This window comes from Cajanus cajan, chromosome 7 (genome assembly GCF_000230855.2).
Source record: "Cajanus cajan strain Asha chromosome 7, NIPB_CcT2T_4, whole genome shotgun sequence".
NCBI lineage: Eukaryota > Viridiplantae > Streptophyta > Magnoliopsida > Fabales > Fabaceae > Cajanus > Cajanus cajan.
Window position 1 is genome coordinate 56,985,429 of NC_138523.1, and position 20,350 is coordinate 57,005,778.

At 31.8% G+C, this 20,350-nt stretch overlaps 2 protein-coding genes across 3 annotated transcripts; one reads left to right on the forward strand and one right to left on the reverse strand.

The window, feature by feature from the left end:
- Window positions 1–2,437: 2,437 nt before the first annotated feature.
- LOC109807426 (actin-interacting protein 1-2) lies at window positions 2,438–9,259 on the forward strand. Of its 2 annotated transcripts, none has more exons than XM_029270700.2 (6): window positions 2,438–2,960; window positions 5,108–5,269; window positions 5,736–5,922; window positions 6,495–6,917; window positions 7,525–7,932; window positions 8,552–8,687. In XM_029270700.2, the coding sequence occupies exons 1-6, from the start codon at window positions 2,569–2,571 to the stop codon at window positions 8,579–8,581; spliced, it is 1,602 nt and encodes a 533-aa protein (XP_029126533.1). In that variant the 5' UTR covers window positions 2,438–2,568; the 3' UTR covers window positions 8,582–8,687. The 2 variants fall into 2 exon arrangements, with proteins under 2 accessions (XP_029126533.1, XP_020225533.1); XM_020369944.3 differs by lacking the exon at window positions 8,552–8,687 and adding an exon at window positions 8,698–9,259 and having other exon boundaries at window positions 2,441–2,960.
- An 8,104-nt stretch (window positions 9,260–17,363) lies between these two features.
- LOC109805108 (Heavy metal transport/detoxification superfamily protein) lies at window positions 17,364–19,840 on the reverse strand. Its single transcript, XM_020367083.3, has 3 exons — window positions 19,598–19,840; window positions 19,359–19,434; window positions 17,364–18,788 (listed from the first exon to the last, which is right to left on the reverse strand). Exons 1-3 carry the CDS (start codon window positions 19,634–19,636, stop codon window positions 17,710–17,712), a joined length of 1,194 nt encoding a protein of 397 aa, XP_020222672.1. The 5' UTR covers window positions 19,637–19,840; the 3' UTR covers window positions 17,364–17,709.
- Between the last annotated feature and the right edge of the window lie 510 nt (window positions 19,841–20,350).

Below are 20,350 nucleotides of genomic sequence, written 5' to 3' on the forward strand. Positions count from 1 at the left end.
ATCATGAGACATAATATTACTAATAGTTGTATATAACATTTAGGATGTTTACTTAATCTTTTGATAAATAAAAAATGATCACATAGAAAATGAGGAATTAAAAACAATAATTTTAAGATGTAAAATAGAAAAAATTTTAAAATCAAAATCAATTAATTTTGTAGATACTAAAAATATTTTTAAGTCTTTTTTATTTTATTTTTAGCCAAAAATTGATTTATAACATTTTAATTTTTAAAATAAGATAACATCTTATAAATATTTAAATAATAATATACGTAAATATTTTAAAATTATATAAATGATTATTAATATGTATATTAAAATATAATAATTTATTAAATTTTAAACATTTATAATATAAATTTTGATTACATAAAAATTTATTAAATAAAATTTTAAATAAATTAATTGTCGAAATGAGTAATTCATCACGTCATAAATATTTTTCACTCAATTATATCACAAACTAATGTTGCTTAATGGATTCGAAAGATCTTTTACAAATGATGAATACTGAAGAGCAGATATTTACGAAGAAAGTGTGTCTTACTATACCAAGTGGTCAAAAGCAAGGGATTTGACAGGATACAGGAACGGTGGACGAAGAAAGGGTTGAAAATTGAAATGATCTAAAACTGATTAACTCCATTTTTTTGGCACTTTCTCTAGCTCTAGCTGCTACCTACAAACATGTTGCCCATCCTGCTTCCTGCCATACCAATATATAATTATATATGTATGTGAAATTTAAAAATTATTTTATATTTTATTCTATAAATTTAAATTAATATATATGATATTATTTTTATAATTATTCGTGAATTTTATATTCTGTTTTATTGAATAAATTTATTTAAAAATGATTTTAAAATGTTTAATTTTATTTAAATATAAAAAAACCAGATCTTATTTAATAAATCGGTTTCAAGAGAAAAAAATATTGACAAATAATCAAAATTTTAAAATTTCAAAATCTAAGAAACAATTTATTTTTTTACAAATATAAGTTATTATCCCAAATAACATCTTATTTCACAAACAGATTTTTTTTTATTTACAAAAAACAGCTAAATCTTAGGAAACAATATTTTCCAAACACACTCTAAATCCGTGAAAGTACCGATTCTCATTTTATATTCATGGTTTATTTAATCATTTGTTTATATTTTAATATCATATAATATTTTAGTAATTAAATTTCGTAAAATATTAAAGATTGAGATATATAAATAATAAATAACAATAAATGACAAAAAAAAGAAGATAAAACTTAATAATTAGAAAAATAAATTATACTTATGTGAACAAAAACTAAATGTATATTTTTATTTATCATAATTTTTTTTCAATTAAATAATATAATAATTATATGATAAACAAAAGTCTACTTACCCTCATTGAGTTAACTTTAAAAAAAAAATTAATTGTTTTTACACAAATAATAACAAAAATTAATATTTTTTATATAACTGTGTCTGACTCAACTTTTACCTATATGTAGAAATAAAATTACAAATAAGTTGAGTCAAATGAATTTTTAACCAACTCCGAATATGTGAATTTAGAAAGATGTTAGGTTAGTTAAAATTCATTCCGTTGATGATAAAATAAAAGCTCACAAAAATAATTAACTTTATTTAAGAGAAACACCTTTAAGAGTTTAAAGGGAAATTTTTAAAATTCCATGTACTAAATTGGAAAAAATAACACAGAGGGATCAAAATTTTATTTAAACATATTATTATTTTTAATTATTTAAAATCAGCTAAAGAAAATAAAAATCCTATTATAAAATGATGTTCTATATTGTCCACATGTTCCACATAATGTTTCATTTGAGTACGCGTGAGATTGATGTGGACGTGTATCACACTCGTAATTCTTTTTTATCAGTTATCACACATGAATTTATTCCATCGTATAAAAGTTAATGTATAGGTGCCTAATGTTTTTTCCCCCTCTTTTTACCTAATTAAATTGGTGCCTCATGTAGTGGCGCGAACGTGCGTTGTGACTTGCTAGTGCATCGCAGATGAATTTAATAAACTAATTGGAGCATGTTATATAATAATTTTTAGAAAAAAAAATAAAAAGAAAACTAAAATATAACAAATATAATTTAACAAATATAATTTTGTATTATAACACTAAAATAAATTCTCGTGATTTCTAATACAGTTTAAGTAAAATTTATTTATTCTCTAAACAACATTCTTTGAAGTTGTCATTATTTGGATCTTAATAAAAAAAGGTTTTCCAACACAATTTTTAAAGTATGTTTTTAATCTATTTTATTATTAACTTAAAATTAATATAAATAATATTTTAAACATGTATAAAATATAATATTTAAAAAAAAGAGTTATGGAAGTGTAAGAGGGTAAGTAATTAGATTATAGACAGAAAAAGGGAAAATGTGAATGGCGTTGAGAGAGCGAACTTGTTCAAAAGGCGGTCCTCCATTCCCGGCCACACCCACACGCACTCTCTCTCACACACACTATATCTCTCATTCACGACAACCACCAAAAAAATGGGCTCAGAGGAACCAATCCCAATTGGAGAATGGCGAAACTCTCAGAGACGTACGCCTGCGCACCCTCCACCGAGCGAGGCCGCGGCATCCTCATCTCCGGCGACTCCAAATCCAACAACATTCTCTACTGCACGGCCCGCTCCGTCATCATCCGCAACCTCGACAATCCCCTCCAGATCTCCGTCTACGGAGAGCACGCCTACCCCGTCACGGTGGCGCGCTACTCCCCCAACGGCGAGTGGATCGCCTCCGCGGACGTCTCCGGCACCATCCGCATATGGGGGACCCACAACGATTTCGTTCTCAAGAACGAGTTTCGTGTCCTCTCCGGTCGGATCGATGACCTGCAATGGTCCCTCGACGGGATGCGGATCGTTGCCTGTGGGGATGGCAAGGGCAAGTCCTTCGTTCGCGCCTTTATGTAACTAACTCTTCTTTCTTTTTATTTCACTTTTTTATTATTCTATATTTTTTAATCATATTTACTCATAATTTTATACTCAACCCTTATTCAATAAAATCTATATGGTAATTTTATACTTTTTAACTTTAAATAACCTTTTAAATAAGAATTACGATGAAAATAATTAAACATTTTTTTTTTCTTTTGAGGACAGACAGAACTTATGAGTACATATTTTCCCAACCTTTTAGTTTATATATATATATATTGGTTAATTTTAGGCTTTGTATTTTATTATTATATAAAAGATAAAATTTATAAAAATAATAAAATACTACTTCTGTTTAATTTTAGGCTTTGTATTTTATTATTATATAAAAGATAAAATTTATAAAAAAAATAAAGACTAAAAGAATATAATATATATATATATATATAAATTAAAATAAAATATTTTTAATTATACAAATTAAAGATTAAATTTATTAAACTATAGTGACTAATAAATCAGGACAGTAGTTAAAGAATTTATCCATATATATATATGGAGAGAGAGGATCCGTTTACTTCAAAAATAAGTCTACTTAGACTTACTTTATTTAATAACTCATGTTTTACATCAAATTTTAATGATCTAACCATTAAATTTAAAGTTCTTAATACATAGATTAAATTTACAAATTTTTTAAAAATTTGAAAATCATTTGATATTTTGTTTTATTAAATCAAATAAATGTATAAATTAATTTTATGATTATCCGTCAAATTTGAATTAATAAAATGAAGTATCAAATGGTTTTTAATTTTTTTTAAAAATTTACAGATTTAATCTTGCATTAAGAACTTTAAATTCAACGATTAAATCGTTAAAATTTGATGTAGAATGAGTTATTGACCGGTATAAATCTAGGTAGACTTACTCGTGAAGTAAACATATCCCTCTTATATATATATATATATATATATATATATATATATATATTATATGAGGCGGGTTATAATAACATCGGTATAATATTTACTAAGTATTACATCGTTCAATAACTTTATATTAAATGTTAATTTTGTAAATCTAATTGTTAGATTGAAAGTTTATACCACTTTATATGTTTATGTCAAATTTTGTTAAAATTGATGTTCAATTGAGGTAGTGTTTATATTTTAATATATTTTAAAATGTATATATTACGTTAATTTTATTTTATAAAAATGAAGTATCAAATCTTATTGGATTAATATAAAATTTTGTATATACAATTTAAAAGTAAAGAACTTTCAATCTAATAGTTAGATTTACAAATTTTATATAAAATATAAAGTTATTGAGCGGTGTAATACTAAATAAAAGTTATACAAGTTTTATTATAACCCTCTTCTTTCTCTCTCTCTCTCTATATATATATATATATATATATATATATATATATGAGACAAGAGCATTGTGTCAAAGAGTCTCAAATTTTTCAATTATGATGAATCCTTCCAAGTCAGCCAGTCTGGGTCACTGGAGACTCAACTTTCAATGTCTAGATTTTGTTTGGTGAACTGTAGATCTTAGTTCTTAACATTACTGGTCGCAGTTTTTTTTTCTTCATAAATATAATATCCACGTATAAATATTTTTTTAAAATGTGTTTTTCGTTCAGGTCTTCGAATAAATGTCTTTGTTTATTTATGTTTTTTTAGTTGTTTAATAGCTATTATGCATTATTAGTCTATACAATTCATTCATCAATATCACTCTGCATGACAATAGTATATTTTCATTTTTGTATTTTTATTAGAATTTTGTACATATGTATTGATTACATTATCAACTACACCGTCACATTTAAACTCTTAACTACCTAGTCACGGACTCAGAGTTAACCTTCCAGTTATCAACTACATCGTTACATTATTTCTTATGACATTGTACGACTTGGATGGATTGAGAAGTTACGTAATTTCCTAGCTAAAATGACATTAATTTGTTTGCATTTATGTGTACTTTTTTTTTTCTTCCAGTTATGGCTCTAGCCATACATTATATAACGATAGCAAATCATAATACTTGAATTTGAATTAACATGTTCGAAGATTTATATTTGAAGAATTTGGCTAAGTGCATGTATGTGCAAATATGCTTCCTATCTTTTCATCTTTAATATATATTGCATTTTAAGGTGGGATTCGGGTTCCACTGTTGGTGATTTTGATGGCCATTCGCGGCGGGTTTTAAGCTGTTCATTTAAGCCAACAAGACCATTCCGCATTGTCACATGTGGAGAAGATTTTTTGGCGAATTTTTATGAAGGTCCACCGTTCAAATTCAGTATGTCCATCAGGTAAGTCTTATTATCTGGGGTTGCATATTTTGCTGTCCGATTTAATACTAATTATGGATAAATACTTCAAATTATGTACGAACTTCTCCTGTCTTCTGCATTTTGTTTTTCTTGTCTTCTTTCTAAGTCGGTAGTGTATATTCATTTCCTGTGAAAGGACTTTCTGCAAGAGTTAGTATCTCTCTTCTGTTACAGAAAAATGAATTTATATCTTACTAGAGAATTAGAATATCAAGAATTTCATAAATAGACATGATCAAGATTCAAGAGTTTTTGCAAGGTCTGGAAAAAGATAACTTTGTTATAGCTAGCTATATAATGTATGATTAAGAGTATGATATTACGGCATCCTCTATTTACTTTTGAAAATAGGGTCAAGTTGTTTTAGCATGAAAAAAATGTTTTCGGTTGAGTAGGTTTCTATTTCTCTATTCAGGTTGTCATAGAAGACATTCTGTATCTGCAGGGACCATTCGAATTTTGTCAACTGTGTTAGATTTTCACCAGATGGGACCAAATTTATTACTGTTAGCTCAGACAGGAAGGGCATTGTATATGATGGAAAGACAGGAAACAAACTTGGTGAGTTGTCCTCGGAGGATGGTCACAAAGGCAGCATATATGCAGTTAGTTGGAGTCCTGACAGCAAACAGGTGAGCTCCTGCTTGTGTTTTAACCTTACTGTTTCAAGTTGACTTACAGTGTGTTTGGTTGCACTGGTACATCAGAGAAGATTGATGCATGTAGTGAAGCAAATAATACTAGCTTTTACGCCATTTTTATTGATTGGACGTGGAAACTTGTTAATATGTGCGTTATGAGAGGATAACCAAACACACACTTGGTGTATGTTTGGTATCGCGTCCGAGAGCCACATATGCCTGTTCATCCTCACAATACGTAATGTACCTTCTGTTGCCAATCAACTTCACCTTGGTTTTGGAATGCAGTTCCAAACTCAGTATTAGATAAAATTTTCAATTTTTTTTGTAATCTTTTGGGGAGAGGTGCAGAACTTGTTAAGAATTATTAAGCGCTTAGTAGTATAAATATCAAGTAGATTACAATGGCAATGAAAGATTTTTTTTTTTCAAGTATAATATCTTATGAGCGAATATCAATCTAATCATGCAAGGAAGAAAATGATTTGATTTTGTTTATGCTTTTACAATGTCCAGGGCTGCTATTTACATTCTAATTTAAATTACGTATTAATCAATTCCAGGTTGTTACTGTGTCTGCTGACAAATCTGCGAAAATATGGGATATTCTTGACGATGGTAGTGGAAAAGTAAATAAGACTTTGGCATGTACCGAATCTGGCGGAGTAGAGGACATGCTTGTTGGTTGTCTTTGGCAGAATGATTTTGTGCTTACTGTCTCTCTTGGTGGCACGATCTATTTATATTCTGCTAAGGATTTAGATAAAAGCCCAGTGTCATTATCTGGTCACATGAAGAATGTAACCGTTTTGACGCTGCTCAACAGAAGGGAAAAAATGCTTTTGTCTAGCAGCTATGATGGAGTGATCATTAGATGGATTCCAGGCATGGGATACAGTGGTAAGTTTGACAGTAAACAATTTGGATTAATCAAATTGTTACTAGCTGGCAAAGATGAAGTTATTGCTGCTGGATTTGACAACAAGGTAATCACTTATTTATCACATTATAAAGGTTCTTGATTTGCTGGTGCAAAAAAATAAAAACATGTAAATATATCTTCTGTCCATCTAATTTGCCATAGCAAACACTGAAACTCCATGTTTGATGCCTCTGTGATTGTGGAATTAAATTTAGACAAATGTAGTTAATATTTCTGATTTGTAGTCGTCAAAATTTGAAGTATGTTTTGCTTATCTTAATCCTGAAAGTACATGGAAAATCAAGTGTGTTGATTCATTCCAGTATTAGACGTTGAACTTTTGTCTGGTGTGAATCTAGGTCTAGGTCTCTGATTTTTCCACTGTATTAATGGTATTTCTCAAAGATATTGTTCTGGATGATTTATGAAGCAATGTAGCTCAATAGGTCTTTCATTGTAGGTTCAAATGAATTGGATAAAGTCTTCAATCATTATTATCAATTCATAATTTTCGCCTCCATAATTGGGCGGTAAATCTTGTCAAAGTCAATTGTTTGTGTAGTTGTTTCTTTTACTTAAGATTTAATTGACATTGGATTTACTTTTTGTTCTAAACACTAATGATTTTTGCCTTTACTAGTAGTATTTAAGTTTGTATGCACTGAATGAAGGTATTCAGAGTTCCTCTTCAAGGGGATAATTTTGGCCCTGCTGACACTGTTGATGTTGGAAGTCAACCTAAGGATGTGAGCCTTGCACTCAATAGCCCTGAACTTGCTATCATTGCAATTGAATCCGGAATTGTCTTACTAAATGGTTCTAAAGTTGTTTCCACTATAAACCTGGGCTTTACTGTGAGCGCCGCAACTATTTCACCTGATGGTAGTGAAGCGATTGTGGGAGGGCAAGATGGTAAGTTGCGCATATATTCAGTCTCAGGAGATACAGTTAAAGAAGTGAGTGTCCTTGAGAAGCATCGAGGTGCCATCACTGCAATCAGATACTCTCCAGACGTTTCCATGTTTGCATCAGCTGATATGAATCGTGAAGCTGTTGTATGGGACCGTGTTTCCAAAGAGGTAACATCATGAGACTGAAATTAATTTACCTGATGTGTTTTCATGCCTGGATACTTTGGTTCCTCCAATACAGATTTTTTCTATTTGAAATAAGAAATATGTGACTTTTTATCTTCTTGATTTTGCTTGAATCGTCATGATGTGTGCGTCTAAATTTCAAGTACGTTAACTTCATATTTTTGTTTCAACTAACTTCCATAATGTGCATCACTGATGAAATCACTTGGGTAGCCATAATTCTTGATTTATTTAAGGAGAGGCTAACTAATTAACTCAAATCCATGACAAAATGAAGATCCTCTTTCAAGTTTTGACTACTGAGTGTTATATTTGGTTTTACTACTCTATATAACCAAATTTCAAATGTTCAGTTGAGTAAAGGTGATATTCTTTTTGTATGTATGTGTGTACATGTTATGTATATTAGGATGATTACAAGAAAATATAACGTTTGAGTATTGAATGTTGCTACGTAAGGAACACGCCGGATGTATCTACTTATTGGCAGATCTAATAAAGGACCCAAAAAATTAAAAAAAATCCGATACAAAACGTAAGTTTTTAATGACAGTGCTTTGTCACTGACACAAACACAACAAACTTTGAATGACCAACGCAGTTTCCAACACAGACGCGGCTGATTTCTTGAAGTTCGTGGGCTTTATAGATGGCAAAGTTATTGAAATGCAAAGCTGTGTATGTTGACTAGATAGATTCTTCCCTTCTCGAGCTGGCATTTGCATTTGACTGAATTTTGTCTTTCAGGTGAAGGTTAATAACATGTTATTTAACACTGCACGTATTAACTGCCTAGCTTGGTCACCTGATAGCACTCTGGTAGCTACTGGTTCATTGGATACATGTGTCATCATATATGAAGTTGGAAAGCCAGCATCAAGCCGCAGAACCATTAAAGGTGCCCATCTAGGTGGGGTATATGGGTTGGTTTTTATTGATCAGGAAAGAGTGGCCAGTTCAGGAGAGGATAGTTGTGTTCGTGTTTGGAATTTGATTTCTGAATAAAATTTGCATCAGAACCTCCCAAGGCTTGATGCAGTTGTGAAAAGAAATTGATGATTGTCATGTATTATTATTATTATTATTATTATATGAGGATCATCAATTTTCTGCAGCGGGAAGGAAAGTTAAGATTGCAATAGTGTTGTGGTTTGTACTCTTGATAGATTTCTCGTAGGACTAACATTGGGATAATTTGTTCATGCTGAATTTTAATCTGCAGAGGTGGGAAACTCCTAGTTATTTCCAAAGAACTTTATTTTTGTCTAAGCAAAATACCAATGCATGTAATGAAATAACACTTTTGATCCTTTATTTTGCTTACAAAAGCAATTTAATTTAGTCTATTTAGTTGTAATTAGGTGAATCCTGCCCCTCTAAGGCATTTGATGAAAGCAATTAAATACACTTAATTAAGAAGCATGGATTGTAGAATTCAAATCAAGAACATATTTTTATCACCTTATTTTTAAATTTTCAACAATACTATAATCTTCAGAAGAAAAACAAAACTATAATCCTCAAATCCCCTTAAAAGTCCCCTACATTAATTGCTAATATTTTCAAGCCACTAATTTCTGGATAAGTAAAAAAGAAAATTTCTTTACGAATTACTTTTTATTAACGGCGTACTTGTTTTCTTTAATATGGATTATATGCTATTTTGATCCCGTAATATTTTTTAAGCCAACTAATTACATTTATTTTTAAACAAAGACTGTTAATTATTTTAGCAAAGATCCTCAAATTCTAACTTGTTTCACTCAATTTTTTCATAAACTGAACCTATTAGATCGTTTCAACTTCTTTTTTTTTCATTCAAAATTATTGTTATTGTTGTTGTTTTGTTTTCATTTTCAATACAAAATCTGACATCTTAGAAAATTCTTCAAATTTTATCAAATATTTAACTTTTAAACTTATTAAATTATTTCATATCTCTAATTCATCATAAACCTCTAAATAATATTTGGACAGAAAATAGGAATACAAAGATTTTCGGTCAAATAGAATTGTCATAAGAATAAAATTTATTTTATTTAAAGATAAAATTAATTAACTAAAAAGTTGAAAGATTAAAGTAAAGGTTATTTTTTAAGCTAACCCCTACATCATGTTAGGAGCAATTGATATTCGAAGTGACCTCACACAAAAAAGAAGTAAAGAATGTAATATTTAAAAGAATGTAAAAAGAGGTATAAGTACAATGATTAGTAACAAAATATTCCGTTGGACAAAAGGGGACGAAGTTGAAACTAAACTAAATTCCAGAGTAGGAGAAAGTACGCGAACGAACTTAGCAAAGTCATAATTGCATGTATAAAGACTACCCAAAAAAAAAGTGATTTTTTATCTACAATAATTTGTTTAAAGAATTATAATTTTTTAATAAATATTATTTTGTTTAGAAGACAAATAATGAGAAGAAAAAAAAAGTAGTTTCTAACACATTATTATTGACTTTTTTTTTTTTTTTTTGGATTTGATGTACTAGTATAAGAATTTGGATTCACATATGTCATGCCTCAACTTCATTGACCGTATTGAGAACATAATTTTTAAGTTTTAGATTCAAGTCTCATTATTAGAAGTGAATTTTACATATCAATTTGAATTTGAGTTATGTTATTTATTTTATGTATATCCTTAGTTAAACTCAAGTTATTTGATAATTACAAATTCAAAATCAATTTTAGTTACAAATTTTTAAACAACATTATGTGTTAAAATCATTATTTTTTTTAACATTTATATCCAATTAAAAGTCATGTTACTACACATTCAAATTTATTTAGAACGAAATTTATAAAAAAACACGTTAATTAAAAATTAATTCTACAAATGTGTATCTAAACACTTCATTGATAAATAAGAAATAAGGTCCACATCACTAGATGAGTCTCAACAATATTTTAGCTTAAAGTAAATGTTTCAGAATAAAGGTGTTAGAAAATGAAAGTGAAGATGACTTAAGATAAAAGATTTGAATGTTTGTATTATGAATTGAAAACTTGAGTGTTAATTGTTAAGTCTCAATTATACTTCTTTTTAGACAAGACTTATTAAACAATTTCACTCATCCTATGCACCCTTGCAAGATAATTGTTCTCTTTTTGATTCAATTTTTGTGCAGATATAGCTAACCCAATTTCATCTAACAATACCTTGATACACCTTATTTTTTGTACAGGTATTGAGTGAAGAGTTGAAAGTTGAAGACTCATTGGATTGGAAATTAAAGGAGCTAAGGAGCAAGAGAAAAGTAACCGCGCCGGGCGCAAGACTACCCGCACCGGGCTTGAGAAGAACAGAGAGCCACACTTTCTGCAATTCATAAATGCGCCGGGCGCAAGAAGACGCGTTGGGCGTGCTTGAGATAGAGAGCAACTCAAACTCTCTGGAAGGCCCTGCGCCGGGCGAAAAGCATAATGCGCCGGGCGTGGTAACCCTAATCTGACTCCCTCAGCTAGGGATGACAAATATACCCGTACCCGCGGGTAATACCCGAACCCATCCCGACTTTGACGGGGAATACCCGGTTTGACCGGGTACGGGTACGAGTACGGGTAAAACCCAATATATTAAATCGGGTACGGGTACATGTATGTACTTACCTGCCCCGTACTCGTACACGTACCCGTCCCCGTTCTCATTTTTAATTTAATACTCACTTTTAATTTAATTATATTAAAAAAATTTAATATTTTTTTTATGTGTGATTACTTATTATAATATGAGATAAAGAAATAACCTAATTATAATTATAATATAATAAAAAAATAATTTAAAAATATTTTTTTTTTACAAAAAATAAAAAATAAAAAATTTGACGGGTACGGGTACGGGTACGGGTATACCCGATACCCGACGGGGACGGGGATGGGGATGAAAATCTATATCCGACGGGTATGGGGACTGAGACGAGGATGGGTTAAACTCGCGGGGACGGGGACGGGTATCATGAAACCCATACCAAATCCGCCTCGTTGCCATCCCTACCCCCAACTCGTATTTGAACAAGTCTTCGAGGATTTTCCCCTCATTCACACATTGGGCGACTTCTAGGAGCTAAGGAAGGGATTCCCGGTGCTTGGGACCGTTCATGTGTGGGTCTTTCCTTCGGTTCTTCCATCTCTCTTCCATCTCTATTTTTGTTTTACCCTCATTGTTTTGAGCAGTTCTACCCATTATTTTGTGGGGTTAGATGTAACCAACGATACTCTTATGTAATCCTTACGTTTTTAATGATATATATATACATGTTGTTTCATTCATTGTTGTGTATGTTTCTATTCTTAATGCTTGCTTTGGATTGATCCTCCTTTGCTTGATATAGGTTCCATTGGGTATTGGAAAATAACAATTGAAACTAGCTCTGAAACAAATGCCTAGTGGGAAATGTATTTAGGAATGGAGTTTGGCCCATTAGTAGTCTTAAACCCTAATCCGTAATGCAGATGTAGGTATTGGATACTCAAGGAATTGATATTCATTACTTACACCTAGGCTCTTGCTCTAAGGGATTAGGTTTGAGTAAACTTATGGGTTGACTAAGCAATGAATGTAACAAGAGATTAAAGATTCATCAGTGTGTAGTTTGGTGATATCTGACCCCACAATCTTACAAAACCATAATACCATTTCTACCTTTTCCACACACAAAACAAATAGTTTTATAGTTTAACATTTCAATAGTCATAACCTTTAATTCAAATTTGCATGACAATCTATGAAAATGGAATTATTCTTTAGTCACGAATAGTCAATAAATGCTTATTTTACCTACTAGTTCCTGTGGATACGATATAATTTACTACTTGAACGGCCAGTATACTTGCCGTGTTTGAGTCCGTTGATAGAATTAAAATGATTTACAATGATAACAAAAGTAATTTCAACGGAAATCTCAATATTAATACAAGAGAAGGGACAATAAATATTATTTTTAAATGATTCTTAGCATTTTAGTTGACTTCGTCAACCTTGTCTTTTGTATATTATTTGGCACATTGTAACACCCCAATTTTCAAAAAGGTTATTATTATTATTATTATTATTATTATTATTATTATTATTAGATGGTATTTGGTCATAATTATTTTAATAATTATAGAGGAATATTATTTTGTACGTTTTAAATAATTATTATTTTGGACAATTATTTTGTACGTATTAAATAAGTATTTTTATTAGCATTTATAAATAAATATTTATATGTTTTAAGAGAAGGTTGATTTTATATGATATTTTGTTATTGAAATTATATTATTATATTTAGGGTCAGAAATATATTATTATTATAAAGAAAAAAAATATTTTATAATATACATGTATTTATTTTATTTAATTATTTTGAGGAAAATTAGAAGTGGGTTAGAAGAGAAGGAAAATGGGTTGGGTTGACCCAGTCCAATGGATTAATTTTAAGAAAGGAGTCAGGTGGTGTTAACCCTATCTGCCTCATTTGCGTTATGAAGGATTAGGGAAAAAAAGAGGAGAAACAAAGAGCTCTAAGGAAGAGTACTCAGGAACGATCTTAGATCACACCAAGACCATTCATCTTCTGCTCATCCAGGTACGGGGGAGATGAGTTTCTTCATATGTGAATATAGGGGTGTTCGGGTAGTGAGGGCAATCCCTAAGTCCCTCTAGGAACTCTATTTAAAATTCTGAACGATTATCTGTGCAATCGATGTTCTAAATTCTTAATTCATTTAGAAGAACTTATTTCTTGAATTGTCTTGAATTCCATTGGGGCTTTCTTGTTAATTCTTTATCCTTAAATTTGATGACTTGAATTTTATGTGTTAAGAAGAGTTTTGATTTTTTTTTTTGTAAAACCAATGGAAACCAATTTTTGAGGTTTGAGATGTGTATGGATTGATTTGGAACGTATGAAGAATATAAATGGAGCTAAACTGAACCAACGGGGTGTAGAAGTAGTGAAAATTGGTAAAAACCTTGTTGGAACTCGTAAAACGCAGGTTTAATTTCACAGAGGGGAGTCTGGGCAGAGATTTGGGCGCTCAGCGCCAGTTTTGGGCGTCGGGCGTCGGGACCCCGCGTTTGTAATTTTGCGATATCTTTCTGTGTAGTTATCCAAATCGAGTGCCGTTTGTTTTGTTAGAAACTAGACATCTGGGGCTACCATTTAGACACAAGAATCGTGTAAAAATATTAATATTTGATCAAGTTATGTGAGTTGCAATTTGAGCCTTCCAATCTGTGTGCGAACCACAACATCAATTTTTGTGAGCCCTGAATGGTAACCTAAACGACTTTATTAGGATTTGTGTTCTTCATGAAAGTTGTAGATATTGATGTTAGGATTCTAATGGAGTTGGGATCACTTAGAAAGGATATGTATATCTCGAGTTATGGTTAAATTATTAACTGAATGTCATAGATATTGTGATGTGTGTGAAGAATTATGTGAAATTTGTGGTCTATGATGTTGATAACTTAATGATAGGTACCTAGCATGTGAGGATGATATTGCATGGATTGTTATTGACATGTGATGATGTTATATAATGGAGATGCATTAATTATGAGTTATGTGGGATGCATGAGTGGCATGAGACTTATGAGTTGCATGTGGTGCTTGAGAAGCCAGACGTGGCTATATTGCATTGGACCCTGGGCCCAGAGAGGGGTTGAGACAGGGGGGACCATGACGGGAGGCATTCCATGCGTGGGCCGTTGGGTGTTTAACTGCGCAGCTCACTGGCCACAGAGGGTTTAACGATGGGTGAATTGCCTTTGCACGGGCCGCTGGGTGTTTAACCGTGCAACATACCGGTCCTGGGAGGGTGTGAGAACGGTATGCCCGCATTGACAACAACTAAGAGAATTAACGAGGTACGCCCATTGTGCGGAGTGCCAAGTTGAGACTCTTAGGAGAGGAGATGTGTATGAGCATATAGTGAGCATGTGTATGAAAGCTTGTATGATTGAAAAAAAATGATGTTTGGTAATTATATGAGATGTATTTGTTGTTTATAGTTAATGATGATATTTTGGTGCACGGTGTGGGGTGGGAATTGGGTAGCTCTATGTTCATATATGATGTTATCTATCTCTCACCGTCCTGTTTTTATGTGGTTTTCTTTTAGGTGAAGATGAAGGCACTCATAGTGTTGAGTTCTAAAGGGAAAGGGTTCTGCTATGATAGGATGTGACATTGGGGCATGAATTTAGGATGCTTTAGTTATGAATTGTTATTTGTCGTTTGAGGAGACTTATTTTTAGGAGTTTTATATTCACCTTATATTTGTAAATTCTGGATCCCTTTCATTTTTCTTTAGAGACCTTGATAATTTTCTTTTAAGAGTAAAACTTTATTATTATTATTATTATTATTATTATTTCTATTTATTTCAAGACTTGTGAACCTATGAGTTTTTATTAAAATACGTGGACCCTTCTTGATGTTATATTTATTGAATTATTCTTATTGTTGTTACTTATCTATTATGGGGTAGAAGGGTGTCACACACATGCTATGAAAGATTAGCTATATGGTTTAAATAATGGTTTGTTCTAGTAAAAATAAAATAAAATAATGGTTTGTCTATGCAAAACCATGGTTGTGTCCTGTAGTGATGCTTCAAAACCCGTATCCATAAAGAACAACTTAGAAATAGGATTAGTAGATAATCTCAATCTCACATGGAGTTGAACCACAAATGTTGTTGCCATGCCTTTGATTCTCCACTCTCTTTCTTTATAAGCAGGTCAAATGGTTCCATCAATCTAGTAATTAATTTGCTTGATAATGGAGGAGAAGAGAGTCAATCTTATCGGATAAATTTCTTCATATATATATTTTTAGAATAAAAATATAATAAAAATTTAGAACTAAAATTTGTTTATATAAAAAGTAATTTGTATAAATTATTTTTTAATTTATATGTGTTAATTTTAACTTATTGAAAAATTTTATGTATTTTCTATATATTTTAGAAGTGTATATGACATATCCTATATTATATTATTGACAATTAGATAAAAAAACTCTTTGCATGAACAATGAAGAGTTCTGTTAAGCTTAATTAAGAAAGTACTTTGTTATGTAATGGTGAATTTCTTATTAATTTATTTAACTGTAACAATATGGTTCCTTACTTGGAATAGATCTTTATTTGTGTCGCAAATGACATCTATTCTTTGACCAAAACAGAGAATACAATATATAAAATACTCATCATATATCTAACGGTCGTAGTTGAGATAGTAAAAGAATACTACTACTATTAGTTTGTTCATGAAAACACGTGAATTAACCTATTTGAATTAGATGTTATTTTAAAGTGCTTCTTCAAAAGTAATTAATTTTCCAATATACTAGGTTGATTATTTATTTGTCCATGGTCCATGGATTCTCCTTGTCTTGGCATTAGGGTTTTGTTTTCAAGACAAGATAGCCCTCCCTGCTATTTGTCCCTTCCTTTGTAACAATCCAACCATCAACCAATTACAACATTTTTGGTAGAATAAGATATACCTACTTATCACATCATAATGAGATTTAAACTTTGAAGACTTTAAACATAAGGATAATATTAGATCAATTTTTAAAATTAAGAGTTTGAACTTTTTAATACTAAATGAACAAATTAAATCAACTAGACAAAAAATGACCTAAGGATAATTTCCCCAAAAAATCAAATGCAAATATTATTCCTTTTTCCTTAAAAAAACCCTATTCCTTTATTTTACTAATAAAAGTGTTTATTCTATTTTAGATGAACGGTTAACTCCTTAAAGAATGTTTGAACTTTAAAAAATAATTACTTGACCAGTTGACCCACCCTGAGAATTGATGAGCACCATGAATAAAAATATGTGAAGGAAAGCAAAGGCAAGGACCCTAGGGAATGCTAGGAGGTAGCAGTTCCAACTTCCAATAGTTTCTGCTTAAACCCTTTTTAAGCTCCTTTTTCCCAACTAGAAAAGGCTACAACGTGTTTTGTTGGGTTTAAAATTCTCTTGGATAAGCCCCTTACACAAACACAGTGCATGTGCTTTGTTAGTGACAATTAATATACTACAAGTTATACCTGGCTGTAGGTATGTCAGCGTCATATATACTGTGTATAATTAGCATACTAGTAAACATGAATTATTATATCACCAACTTTCAAGTTGTAATGTGGTCCTGCCGGTCACAGCACTGCATGATCCAGCACGTGACACGCGCGTGCGTACCACCTAACGTGCACAATAATACCATTACTCACAGCGATGCACATTGTCAACCCAACTGTTCCAAGACACACGGTGTCATCATGTCACAGTGCACAGAAAACAGCGACTCATGTCACCTTGTGTAATTTGACAGGATAGTCCCATATCCAATAATAATAAAATAAAATGAAAACCCAAAAGTTAGGTTCTCATATTCACTTAGCTTACTTAAATAGATGCATATACCACTTTATTTAGCCTGAAAAAAGTTAGGACTTTAGCATAACACATGTTCATCTACTTTCTCATACAAAGCCAGTCATGACTCATGAGACAGAACAACCAAGGACAATTTTTTTAAAAATAAAGGCAAACATCATCTCAACCACTACAGAGTACACTGATGATTCACTAACTCACACTTCCATCCATCCCTAACACATTCATATGCCCCCACCAAATTACAGTCAAACACTATACTAGCTTAGTAAATGGGACTTTAAGGTCAAACACCATCCTTTTTTGCTTTCTTTTCTTTTGTTTTCACTTTTTTGGCTCTACAACCTATCATTACATTATTGAACAGCTGCTGCTGGTGTTGTCATCACTGAACATGTGAGCTGCAGTGTGATCATCACCACCAGGGTAACTAGGCAAGCCATAGGAGTAGGAGTAATGTGCAGGGCTGTAGCCACTGTGGTTGTAGTAATAGCCAGTGTTGGGGGGAACAAAAGGAGACCTGTGATACATCATCTGGGGTTGTTGCTGCATGGCTTGCCTTGCCTGCATGTTCATGTTCATCATTAAAGGAGATGGAGATGTATGGTTATTGAAGCCATTCATGTTCATTAGCAGAGAAGATGGATATTGGCCAGAAGCAAGACCACCACTTGGAAAAGCTGCAGAAGACCCTGGAATCATGTTATTGGACTGAACAGGAAAACCTCCAAAACCATTGGAATTATTGCCACCTAGAACAGTAGCACTACCAACATTTGCACCATTACCATGAAAACCAGCTAGATTCATCATAGCACCAATGTCATTGGCCCTTTTGGCTTCACCAAGGTTGAGGTTAAGGCCTTCACCATTCAGGTGGGCATTGTTTAATTTAAGAGCTGCCATGGTTTTCTGATCAAGCCCATTAGGATTGTCCTTCATAGCCATATTATGATTTGGACCTCCTTTCTTACCACTATTGGCATTGCAAGCATTGTTCATCTTACCATTATTGGCACCTGCTGAAATGCTTCCCATGCCTTTTCTCACATTGTTTGCATTGGGAGGTTGATGCTTGAGCATTTTCATCTGAATGGCTTTCTCCCTGAGCATCCGCATCTCTTCGTCTTCATCTTCGTCCTCCTCATCGGTTTCGAAGTAGTATTCATCCTCCTCAGAACTAAAAGCAGGAAACTTTTGATGCTGGTTTTTGAAGGCCTCAATCCCCTTGGGGAGTCCTTGCTTTTGCCCTTTATTTTTCTCATCCTTGGCATTGTTGTTCTTCTGCTTTTGGTTCTGGTTTGTTTTCTGAGACCAGAGTTCAGCATATTTACCAGCTCTAACGAGTTTCTTGATCAGAGTTGCAGAATCCACACTTCCTAAAACTGTAACTTTCTGCTGTTCTGCATCTATTTGAACTTGATAAACACCTATGGAACAACAAGGGACCAAAATTTCAATTCCTAGCACAACATTGAATAAAATATAACCTCAAAACCTTACCCCATCTTCTAGCAAGTAAAAATCATATTATAATAAGCTTCTCACTTTAAATAGCACTCCAAAGTGATATTATCTTCCATATAACAAATTACTTGAGCTATTTTGATCGTACACCAAGGTCAAACCGCTACAAGTTCCAAACAAGAAAACTAAAAGTCTGATTTTCCCATTGAAGATTTAAAAACAAAATATTCATCCTCTGTCTACATAAAGCAGCAAATCAGTTATGAAATAGGCTAAACAGTTTTTTTTTTTGTTTTCAGTTAACTCCGATAATAGCTTATGAAAGGAAACACTTTGATGTGAGTTAGCAATGCTGAAATTGAGTATGATGTTATATCATAAATGTACTACATATTATACTATACTACGATTATTTTGTGTTCCGTGCATATAGTTGTGAAGAAAAGAAGGGAAGCTAGAGTTAATGTAGACAAGAATGAGCATAGTGAGTGAATAGTGAAGACAAGACATGATATGGAAAAGAAAGGGAGGACCTTCAATTCTCTGAAGGAGTTTCTTCACTTTCTGCTTACAGCCATCACAGTGAATGTTCACTTTGAGAACACAAGTCTGTAGATGAAAATGATGAGAAGAAACAAGAAAAGAAAAGAGAAAGATTCCTGAGGAAAAGACCAACAAACAACTTTGCTGTGTGTGTTCATAGGAAATGGAATGGGGTGTTAAAAGAAAGAAAGACAGAAAGCATGTGATGGATAAGGATAAGGAGAAAGACCTGGATTTTAAGGAGCTTAAAGTCCTCTTCTTTAGTCATTTCTTCAGTGCTGTTTGGAACGAAACACGCTCCCTCTTTTCTCTCTCCCTTTGTTTCCAACCAAAACTCCTTGTGCAAATGCAAACGGTAAAAGGGGTTGCATGTGAGTTTCTTCACACTTATAGATTCTCTCTCTTTTACCGGCTAGTTGTAGATGTAGTAGCTACTCACTCTTCTCTTCTCCCTCTCCACCAGTTCTCAAAAACAAACAAAAACTAGGCACATGGCCTTTTAAAATAACATTTTCATTGTGCATTAAGGTTTTTTTTTTTATATTCAAATAACTAATTAAAAAATGTGTTAAGTAGTATTATTTAAAAAGTAAATGTGTATTTCTTACTCATTAACTATTAAAAAAAACATCATAACTAAATTTTTAAATTGTGTGATAATTTTTTTATATGTAAAAACTAAACTACTTATAAAAAGTTTATAACTCCCCTGCTTCATACTTCACAACTAATTGAATTAGACTTCATCAATCATAATATAATGAGTAATAATTGTAAAAATCAATAACACTGATGATAATTTCTAAAATCATCTTTAATAAGGGTTACTTACAAGTAACTCCTATGTCATATCACTGCTAAATCAGCTCTGACTCATTTTATAAATTGTTTACATTTTAATAAAATTATTTCTACAAATAACTCTGCTAAAATTTAAACAACTCATAAAATAGAGTAAAACCGATATACTAGTGATATGAGA

What these genes read in the sequence shown, in the direction of transcription:
- LOC109807426 (XM_020369944.3), top strand. Translation starts at nt 2,569, where the DNA reads ATGGCGAAACTCTCAGAGACGTACGCCTGCGCACCCTCCACCGAGCGA. An exon ending in AAATTCAGTATGTCCATCAG is followed by an intron (nt 5,270 to 5,735) that starts GTAAGTCTTATT and finishes CTGTATCTGCAG; the next exon opens with GGACCATTCGAATTTTGTCA. An exon ending in GGGACCGTGTTTCCAAAGAG is followed by an intron (nt 7,933 to 8,697) that starts GTAACATCATGA and finishes TTTGTCTTTCAG; the next exon opens with GTGAAGGTTAATAACATGTT.
- LOC109805108 (XM_020367083.3), bottom strand. Translation starts at nt 19,636, where the DNA reads ATGACTAAAGAAGAGGACTTTAAGCTCCTTAAAATCCAG. An exon ending in TTAAGCTCCTTAAAATCCAG is followed by an intron (nt 19,435 to 19,597) that starts GTCTTTCTCCTT and finishes TTTCATCTACAG; the next exon opens with ACTTGTGTTCTCAAAGTGAA. An exon ending in ACTCCTTCAGAGAATTGAAG is followed by an intron (nt 18,789 to 19,358) that starts GTCCTCCCTTTC and finishes GTTGTTCCATAG; the next exon opens with GTGTTTATCAAGTTCAAATA.